Raw genomic sequence first — 11317 nt, 5'->3', positions numbered from 1 at the left:
AATTTGTTGTAGCAGAAGGCATGTGCCGTGAAAAGTGTGTTGCTTACATTCCATGAACGAAGACGTGTACGTTGCAAAATCAAATTGGAAAGGGTGTGCGTTGGAAATGTCTGCCCGGAAAATGAAAGATGGAGGGATGGATTTGGCAAATTGAGCAGAGGGGACAAAAGGCATCTGCCGTGAAGAGTGTATACGTTGCAAAACTCAAATTCCAAACGCTGTGCATTGGAGAGTTGAGAAGAGGTGCCTTTGTGAATTATTTTGGGAAATTGAAAGGCTTGTGAATTATTTTTGTAGACGTGTCGTATTCTCCTTTATTTTCTTCCGATTTTTTTGGACGGGTAAAATGGCCACCAGCCATGACACTTTCAAATGTCTTATTTTAGCTATGATGATCTATTTTAATAAAGACATATGATCATCTATTTTAATTATTTTATAAACTCTCTTTCCTGCGAATTAAATAAATAAATTTTATAATTGTGAACAGCAGCGAGCGTTGATGCGTATTTCAAGTGATTGTGATAACCAGAGATGTTGATGCAGCATTGCAGTTTTGTCAAACTCCATCGTCCGTCAAACGTTGAGTTGTAGACACAAAACGGGTAAAACTAAAGATGGAGAAATCGATTTGGGAAAGTGGAAGGCAATTACAGAGCTCTGGGTGTATTCAATTGACTTGACTTGACTTGAGTGAGGCACAGGGGCCCAAAAATTGACGTGAATGGGGCAGAGGGATGAGGAACCCAGGCGGAAGTTTCTTCATGTTCAGAAAATCCTCCCAAGCCTGAGCTGTTCAGAGAGTTTAAGGTCCTCCCAAGCCTGTGCTGTCCATATTGTTTTGACTTTACTGGAGCGAAGAAAGGGGGAGTTTGCGCAAAGGGCCAAGAAATCAACTTTCGTGGGACAGAGGAGCGAAAGGAATGGCAGAGAAATTTCAATTTCTTTTATAAAAATAAAATCTCAGTATTCACGGACTCTAACGCCATCCTTATCCTTATTGACTGGACTAAATGGGGCTGAAGATGTTGGAATTTTGTGGAAACATAAGGTTTGAATAAAGTTGATTTAATGTCCTCGAATTCCACACAAGAGTTCTTTATATATGGGCCGTTGTACATAGCCAACAGCACACAACTCCCGGGCATTGAAGGATTTTGCAGTGGGAGAGGTGAAAATGGATGTTCCTGTGGTATTATTATTACTTCTGTGCATGGTTGCCTCTGGGCCTGCAGCAACGTATTCCCATTCTCATCATCGCCAAGATCATCATCCCTATCTGTATTCCCATACTCATCATCATCATGAGGGATCACATGGCTTTACTTCGCTTCCTGAACGCATGGTGGAGGAAGGTGAATTGGTAGCGTCATCAATGGACACCCACGGTAAAAAGGACCTGGATGCGCTTTTGTCATTCAAAAAGTCCATAACAGCAGATCCGTATGGCATCCTCTTCAACTGGACGGCGGAGAACTCGGAGACCATATGCTCCTCATGGTATGGTATCAGCTGCATACCTCATACCAAAAGAGTAGTGGGTATAGAGTTGGTTGAAAAGATTTGGAAGGTACTCTTTCTCGGTCCATTGGCAACCTTTCATTGCTGCACTCTTTGAATGTTTTTGCGAACCTTTCATTGTTGCACTTTTTGAATGTTTTTGCTAATTCTTTTGCAGGAAGAATTCCACCCAACTTTGGCGAGATGAAAGTGTTGCGAACACTTAATCTGAGCAAAAATTGGCTCTCGGGTCCTATTCCAGCACAGTTGGGCCTGCTTAAAGCGTTGAGAACACTTGACCTGAGTGAAAATATGCTCTCCAGTTCTATTCCAGCGGAATTGGGCCAGCTTAAAGCGTTGCGAACACTTGACCTAAGTGAAAATATGCTCTCCAGTTCTATTCCAGCGGAATTGGGCCAGCTGCAGAATCTACAGTCCCTTGCTCTTGACCACAATGATTTCTCTGGAAGGATACCACGAGAGTTGGGTAACTTGACACAACTTACTCACCTATCCATATCCCGTGATAATATGCTGGGTTCTATTCCTTGTGAGATATTCTCTCTTCCCCTCCAAAGTCTTTTTCTTTCTGGAAACTTCAACATACCTGAAGCCATTGTTAATTTGACATCCTTGAGTGAGCTATACATATATGATAATAGTTTCCCTAAAGTACTTAGAGTTATTTCCAGTTTACCTAAGTTGACCAATTTAGCTCTTTCATATTTTTATGGAAATAACCTTTCTATCAACATACTTAAAGTCGTTGCCAATTTGACCACATTGACTTACTTAGACCTTTCTGGAAATGGTCTTAGTGATGACATATTTAGAACCATTGCCAAGTTGACCACGTTGACTTACTTAGACCTTTCCTCAAACATGCTCACTAATAATATATTTGTAGCCATTTCCAATTTGACTCAATTGACCTCTCTAGATCTTTCTGGAAACAATCTCACTGGTAGCATCCCTGTAGCCCTTGGCAATTTGACTCACTTGACCTCCCTAGACCTTTCTGAAAACAACCTCACTGGTAGCATCCCTGTAGCCCTTGGCAATTTGACTCACTTGACCTCCCTAGACCTTTCTGGAAACAAGCTCACTGGTAGCATCCCTGTAGCCCTTGGCAATTTGACTCAATTGATCAACCTAGATCTTTCTGAAAACAAGCTCACTGGTAGCATCCCTATAGCCCTTGGCAATTTGACTCAATTGACCGACCTAGATCTTTCTGAAAATAAGCTGAGTGGTACCATTCCCATATCCCTTGCCAAATTGACTCAATTGACCACCCTATATCTTTCTAAAAACAAGCTCACTGGTAGCATCCCTGAAGCTATTACCAATTTAAGGAACCTTGAAGAGCTTGATCTTTCAAACAATAATCTTATAGGGACAATTCCGAGAGCCATAGGAAAGCTTCATTCATTACAATACTTAGGATTGTATTCAAACAAGTTAAATGGGTTCATCCCATATACCATAGGTCACTTAAAGGCTCTCATGTACCTTTATTTATATAACAACAGCTTTTTGGGGAGTATTCCAAATAGTATTAATGATTTGAATTCACTTGCAGTATTAGATCTATCAGAAAACAACTTGAAGGGGTCAATTCCTAATGGCTTTGGGAATTGCACTAATATGCAAGTCTTCTCTGCTCATTCTAACAACTTATTTGGGGTACTTCCCACATCTTTGGCCAATTGTACCCATCTTCAACAGCTAGATTTAAGGAGAAATGGATTGACAGGGGAACTCCCTCTGTACTTGACATCTTTTCATGACTTGAAAGTTTTAAGCCTTGGTTATAATAATCTGCATGGTTGTATTCCTCAACACATCACAAATCTCACCAAATTGCATGTGTTGGATTTGTCCAACAACAGATTCAATGGAAGCATACCAGTTCATCTTGAGAGACTCTCCAAATTTGCAAATGTGTCAATTGAGGATGATTCATATGAAGAAATAGAAATTGATATGAAAGGGTTTGAGTATGAGTTGTCATATCTCTTGCCTACAAATACTATATTTGATTTGTCTTGTAATAATCTTACAGGAGAAATCCCTGCAAGCATTGGTAGTATGAACCACTTGCGGTTGTTGAATTTATCTTGGAATCATTTGGAAGGGAAAATACCTGCAACTCTTAGTCAAATATCTACTTTGGAGCAATTGGATTTGGCACATAATAATTTGGGTGGACCAATCCCTCAAGATCTCTCTGAGTTACATGAGTTGGCTGTTCTAGATGTTTCTTCAAACAAGCTTTGTGGGAAAATCCCAACAGGGACACAATTTTCTACTTTCAATGTAACTTCCTTTCAAAATAATATGTGCTTATGGGGTTGTCCTTTAGATTCATGTAATGAAGATGAAAGACAAGAAAGAAAGGGTGAGAATGCTATTAACAATAGTAATGTAACAGTGGGATGGCTAAGTCAACTCAATGAAAATATATCATTGATAGCATTGGTTATAGGAATGGGGATTGGATTTGGGGGAGTGGTTAGTATCTTTGTGTTATGTAAAAGAGCTAATCATTGGGTTATGTCCCCAAACATACCACGCCCCTTTTTTGGGGTATATCGATTCCCTACTTAGAATGGGCTTACTAGCCCAAAGATTTCACTTTATTGTACAAGAAAATAAAGTATATATTGAAGTTCATTATATATAAATATATATATCATGGTTTAAAATCTATAGTGCAATACATAGAATATTTTATATCAACATAAATGTAGCATAACTCTCCATTTGCTATTTTTTCATTGTTAAAATGATCAGTGTAGTTACTTGTTTTCTTTTAGTTAATGGTATGCATTAATACAATATTATCATTTGAGTCGACAAGAGCATTATACAACCTAGTTAACATGAACCTCTATGTTAACTAATTTATTCTAATATGAACTTTATAATTTTTTTAAAGTGGAGGATGAAGTAATATTGATATATATTTAAGATATATTGAAAAACAAAAAAATATAATGTATATGATGTGGTTTATAAATAAAATATTGCAATACTCATGTTAATTAAAATATTTCAATGTCAATTATGTATATAATAGTACAACTATATAAATTAAATGACAGGCAATAGACATCAATTCACTATGCCAAGAAGGGCCCAATATGAAGGTGACGTGTGATTTTGTCTATGTTCAATGAGGAGTTGACACATATTCCTCTTAAAATAAACAACATATTATCTAAATAGAAAAGCAATGAATATGCATGTTTAGTCAATTTTAAGTAAAAGCATTATAAAACATCAATAATCTCAGCCCTACTATGTCCAATCATGTGGTAAAAATATTTCACGCACTCTTAGTCCTAAATAAAATATTTGGATGTCCACATGCCATAATATAATTTTGTATCAACTTTAAAAAGAGATAAAGTAATTACAAGTAAAAAACATGGGCGTGTAAGATATTTAAACCTTATATTTTTCAAAAATATTTCAACAGATAATTTAAATAAACTGGAAATCTATATATATATATAACAAAAAAACTATTTTAATGTGGAAAATCTAGTCCATAGATAAAATGTCTCAATGAGCATGTTATGCAAAATATTTTAATAACAAATTTATATATACTATATATTGCTTTAAAAATTTGTGTATATATATATAAATCAATTGCAAAAAATAAGTTTTTATGGATAAAACATTCAAAATCATATTAGTATTTTACCTTTTTTCCCATACATATATATATTCAATTTTCCCTAAAATCCAACACAAAATTTTTGAACTTGCAAATTTAAATTATGTACTCTATATTGCATTTGAAAATACAATTTAGAAAATGAAAAAAAAAAGAAGATATATATATATATATATATATATATATATATATATATATATATATATATATATATAAAGATGCAATTTTTATTTTTATTTTGAATAGGTTTGATCTCTCTAGGAGCATGTTAGATATGTGCTTAAGATTGACCTATAGTGGTAATAGGCATGGAACCAATTACTATATCATATTTCTCAAGTTGCTAAAACTAAAAAAAAACCATAAGAGTTAACTAAACTATAACATTTAAAATTATTATTATTATTGATAAAAACAAATAATAAATAAGTTAAACTTATATACATATTTTTAAAACATGTAACAAGATTCTTAACTATGGATATTAGCACTTAGTTTATCATGGATATTTTTAATATGTAAATAGGATTTGCTGTAATATCATAGCTTATCAATAGCGCATGCCCAAATATCTATAATTCATTTCATATGACATTGTTTTTAATATCAGATTTTTTTAATTAATGAATTTAATTAGAAGGGAAAAAATGCATAACTATTTCGGAAATTATGTACACTAAAAATATTTTAGAATATTCTATAGAGATTAAATCCCTACCCTCCACTTAATAATTATTGATAATTAAATTAAAACTTTGATTGTTCTACATTTTGTTCAGGGATTCAATTTTGTCTAAAATTTAACAAAGTTCTATTGGAATTACAAATTCAAGTTGTGCAGTCTACACAATAAGTGAGAATTTTCAAAGCATTAAATCCCTTTATGATTTCAAAATTTAAATTTAAACAATGGAAAATTGCACATGGGGCATCTAATGGTTCTCTCTCTGTATACATGCATAAGTAGAGAGAGAGAGAAGTAATATAGATTCACTTTAACCACATATCTATCAAGCCCTGAGAAGGATCATCTCTCAAGATGCAAATATTTTCTCAAGTTTTTCATTCTAAAAGAGGTTTGTACCTCAAAACATTTGATCCCTCAAGATACTTACTAGGTCCATGGTTAAAATAGATCTATACATGTTTTAAAAATATATTGTAAAGTAATTTTTTTTATAAAACTTATTTTTGTCAATAAATTCCTATTTACATTCTAAATAAGTGGTAATTTTATCTATCATGAGTGAGAGGAATGGGGTGTTTTAGTTAAGAAATAAAAAATGTTGATTTTATTTATCAAAAGGAATTTTGATTAAATGAAAAGTAAACAGATAAATTGTTAAATATGTATGTTTGTTAATACTATATAGGTTTTAATACTGTTAGCACTCCGTAATTTCTCTAGGCCAAAGAGAGAAAATCAAAGGTAACCACAAACTGATTGGAAGATGGAATATAGCCCATCCAGCTTCAGAGAGGGTTCTCTCTTTCTACTCAATCACTAAATACCAGTTTTACTAAAGAACAATGGCTATATCTTTGGAAAATAGCAGAGTTTATAAGTGTGGTGGCAATGCAGAGAAAAACCCATTGGACATGAAGTTAGTAAAAGCTAAAATCAATGACGTGGTGGATGCTTGGTGAATCGGGAAAATTTGTTTAGAGGAAAGATAGAAACACTTCCTTATGCCAATTAATAGTTGCAAATGTGAGAAAAATAAATAAAGTAGATAAACATCTCAAGGCGTCAAACAATGAATGAATCTTAAAATGATTACAATAAGAAAAACATATGGGATGTCTAAATGACTACAAGAGATCACCATTAATTAGATGAATTTTGAAACAAGTTTTTATTTTAAACATCATAGGAAGAAATATGATACACACAGAATAGGAAACATACACATAAGAGAGCTGAATCACATGAATCTCTGAAGAGATTTAACCAAGTACTTTTGATCCACCAAGTTCATTAAAACTCATAAAATAATTACAATATGCGCCAAAAATAAGTCTTCTCACACTTGCCCAAACCACCTCCCTGTACATTCATCTGCATATGCCTTATATATTTTTAATGATAATATTAAATCCAAATTAGTGGATTTGGAATTTCTAAATACAGAGATTAGTTGTTGGAAATAAAATCATGAAAATGAACCTAAATGAATTGGTTACAATGAAGTTTGGAATAACTAAGAGCTGGAGTATTCGATTTGGAAGAGGTTGCCAAGTGTTTTGAGTAGTTAGAGGTTGATGAACCTTATCCCCTAAATTTGGAAACTAATGGCCACTTTTTAGCATCTTCAAAATTGGTTTTGGAAGCTTTGGAGTTGAATCTGATGGTCAAATAGTTGACTGTCCAAAAGCACAACGACTGAATTTTTTGAATATATCCTAAATGCTAATCCGGATTGAGATGATTTTTTGGTAGAAATTTAATATCACTATATCCCTCCCCCACACAAATTTTGAGAAAAATCTAACTCACGGATCTCGATAAAATCCAAAAATGGTTGTACATAACGGTGGCTCATTTCTCGAAAACCATTAGGCATTTTGACCTGAAACTAAGTGATTTTATTCATCTCACCCCCATGCATATATTGTAAACATTTCATGGAAAATAGGTACAGGATTTAAGAGATATAGTGAAAATACAGTGACCATGTGAAAGCGTAGTGCTCCAAGCTTATACTATCTTTAGTCATCATCTGACATGCTGGGGGTACTAGGATGGCATGGAATGGTCCATACAACGTTTCAAAACCATGAGAAAACTTATAGGCTGAACACAAACCTTCAAACCCCAAACCTTCTTCTTGTAGTAGAACTGCAACACAGTTGTGCAACACATCTTTATCTTCATGAATTGACCAAACACTAATCTTATGACTAAGAAAAATGATGTAGAGTTGATCCCAATATTTAAAAAAAAAAAAACCTACATGGAAAAAATTTCAAAAAACCCTATTTCCTCATCAAAATTTGATGCCTTGGTAAAAGCACAACACCCCCTGCAGACTTTGTGCAGTGAACCTTTCAGACTGTTGTATTGGAGGTTGATGTCATAGTATAGGCATGATTTGATCACAAAAATGCTTGGCAAGATGTCACTAGCTCTTCTGAATGATGCAATCCCTACACCATCATATCCCCACTCATGAATTGAATGGCTCATAACCCTAGACTCACTTAACTCAACCTCTTAGAATATAAATGACCATTTTCATGACCTTTCACACACAGTGGCATAATTACATTGAATAATGAAAAAATTATTCTAAACTAAGACCCATAGCTTGATCTTCTACAAGATCATAGCTAAACCTTAATACATTTATCATAATTTGAAAGGAAAAACTTGTTTTCTGACTACTATAACTATAGGATACTAAAAAATACTATATTGCAAAGTAAATTCATTTTATAAAACATATTTCGTTAAGTAAATGAAATCCTATTCACAATCTAACGAAGTGGTGATTTTATGTACGAGGAATGAGGAGTTTTTGTTAAGAAATCAAACATGTTAATTTTATCTATCAAAAGGAATTTAATACGATAAATAAACCAATAAAGTGTGGGCAGTAAACCTAAGTGATATATATATATATATATAAATATATATATATATATATATATATATATATATATATCACTTAGGTTTACTGCCCACACTTTATTGGTTTATTTATCATATTAAATTTATATATATGTGTTAAAAAATAAATAAATAAAAGAAATGAAAAAAAGATGGAGAGTGGGTAAAAATTAATAATGGTTTACTCTGATGATTTAGTGGGAATGAAAATTAGGGAAATAAATAATATATTAATTTGAAATAATGATTAGGGTATTTGTGCAATGAATTTAAAGATGGTGTAAAAAGCAGAAATGTAGGAAAATGAACTAATTTTCCAAATATGTATTTTTTTATTTATAGAGATTGTGCTCATTCATATGAAATTTGAGTTTTTCTAATATTGGTATGTTATTTTTCATGCAAAATATAATGTACATGTTTCTATTAGGGCAACCTATGACTACTTAAATGATGGAATCTTGCTACGAAAATTTGTAGAGTTGTAGAGAAAATAATGTTCTTATGCACAAATATATATATATATATATATATATATATATATATATATATATATATATATATATATATATATATATATATATATATATATATATATATATCTCCATGAAATTATAAGGAATTCCTTTAGTGCAACATAAAAGGGTCTAACATTATCAAATAATCTTCATTTTATTTTTTTCATCTAGAATTGTAACTATCAATGTCCTCTAGTGCACCATAAAAAAATAAAAACAATAAAAAAAAAAAAAAATAAAAAAAAAAAAAGTAAAATAAAATAAAATAAAATAAATAAATAAAATTGTTAAATGTTTAAGGCCAAAAAAAGGTATATTGGAAATAAACAAGGAATGTAATTTAAGATTTTGATACATGTTGAAACAGTGGGTTTAGGAGAATTGGAGTAAGGATGTGAAAACAATGTTGAAGATCCAAGTATTTTCGTGAGGGTAGTTCACCTAGAAATTTGACAATTCGGAGCAGATTTGTTCGGTAATTTCTAGTCACTGGAATATTGAACAGACAACCATACATTTTAAGAGATGGATGACTCTCTTTGACCCGGAAAGGGAACAATTAGGGGCTAGACCCATTTGGCTCAAATTGCCGCAACTCCCTATGCATCTCTGGACTGAGGATATCTTTCAGCGTATAGGTGACAATTTGGGTAAGTTTCTGGATTATTATTAATCATTCATAGAGGCTAGTAACATGTCATTTGCTTGAGTGCTCATTTTTTTGGATACTAGGGAGGGTTTAGTGGAAAACCTCATTCTGCAGTATAAAGGTTACACACACAATCAGAAATTGGGTTATGAAGGGGTACCATTTCACTGTCATCGTTGTCATAAAGTTGGGCACATTTACAAGGACTGTCCATTGGTACAAAAATATCATGGCAATGGGGCTTCTTGTGCCTTGAAAGTCCCGAAGAGTATAGGAAATAATGTGGATAAAGGGAAAGAGGGGCAAATGTAAATGGACTTGACCCAACCACAACAGAGTTCACAGGAAAGGATTGTTGGAATCGATCTACGATCAACTAGGATGACTCTCCTCCCCAAGTACTCGAAAGTGATTCAAGGTCATCTCTTCTGATGACAGGTACTCCTTCTCCTCCCCTTATTAATGGTATAAATAACAATGCTTCTCTTTTTTAATTATCTATTTCCAATAAGGAGTCTATGATAGGAAGGGTATCCAAATCACATGTGGGGGTTATTCACTATCCGATTGAACCATTCATTGTAGGTAGTCCAGCTCCCTATACATCCATTTCTTAACCTGATGATTTTCCATCTGACACCTTTAGAATCCCTAGATATAATGTGAGATCTAGAACAAGAGATCTGTTTGAGGGAACTATCCAACTAGGTTCAAAGGGAGGTCTGGGTCAGCTATCTCTCTCCAAAATTCTTAATATCCCTCATGGTAGAAAATCTCACATACCAAAATCTATTCACTAGACCAGTCAAGATATAATTGTTGATTGCAAAATTTCCTTATATGGGTTCCTTAGAGCACGATAAACCCCAAGTTTTTTCCTAAAATGAAGATTATCTCTTTGAATTGTACAGGTTTGGCTAGTCATCCCAAAAAGCTAACATTGAAACAATTGTTTCTGGGGGACATGCTTGATGTGGTCCTATTAAAGGAGACATTATGTTCTAGTATGGAGATTGAAAATGTGCTTAGGGGTATGATTGGGGGCAATGGAAATAGGGATAAATTGTATAACTGTGAAGGTGATGAATATATGGAGAAGTGAGGGCATATTAGCTGCTGACATATTTTCAGAAGAAATTGGATCGTAGATCAGAGTGGTAAATGTTTATGGGCCACAGATGGAGAAGGTGCGGTTCTAGAATAAATTGATGAACAAATCCTTCATTCACCTGAATAATATAGTTATGGGTGGGAATTTAAATTTCTCACTAGGATTGTCATAAATTTGGGGGACACACGCTCAACAAGATCAACTGTCTGATTATTTTTCCCATTTGATCAAATCCAATCAT

At 33.3% G+C, this 11317-nt stretch overlaps 1 protein-coding gene across 1 annotated transcript; it reads left to right on the top strand.

Moving 5' to 3' along the window:
- The first annotated feature begins 609 nt into the window (after positions 1–609).
- On the top strand, positions 610–4182 carry LOC149194496 (uncharacterized). Its single transcript, XM_089407645.1, has 2 exons — positions 610–1987; positions 3566–4182. The coding sequence occupies exons 1-2, from the start codon at positions 1705–1707 to the stop codon at positions 4108–4110; spliced, it is 828 nt and encodes a 275-aa protein (XP_089263771.1). The 5' UTR covers positions 610–1704; the 3' UTR covers positions 4111–4182.
- Positions 4183–11317: the final 7135 nt, after the last annotated feature.

This window comes from Pinus tabuliformis, chromosome 2_2, assembly GCF_031772625.1.
Source record: "Pinus tabuliformis cultivar Carrire ecotype Pingquan chromosome 2_2, CPIR1, whole genome shotgun sequence".
NCBI classification, from domain to species: domain Eukaryota; kingdom Viridiplantae; phylum Streptophyta; class Pinopsida; order Pinales; family Pinaceae; genus Pinus; species Pinus tabuliformis.
This window is presented reverse-complemented; position numbering and strand designations above follow the sequence as displayed.

What these genes read in the sequence shown, in the direction of transcription:
- LOC149194496 (XM_089407645.1), top strand. Translation starts at nt 1,705, where the DNA reads ATGAAAGTGTTGCGAACACTTAATCTGAGCAAAAATTGGCTCTCGGGT. An exon ending in AAGGATACCACGAGAGTTGG is followed by an intron (nt 1,988 to 3,565) that starts GTAACTTGACAC and finishes ATAATCTTACAG; the next exon opens with GAGAAATCCCTGCAAGCATT.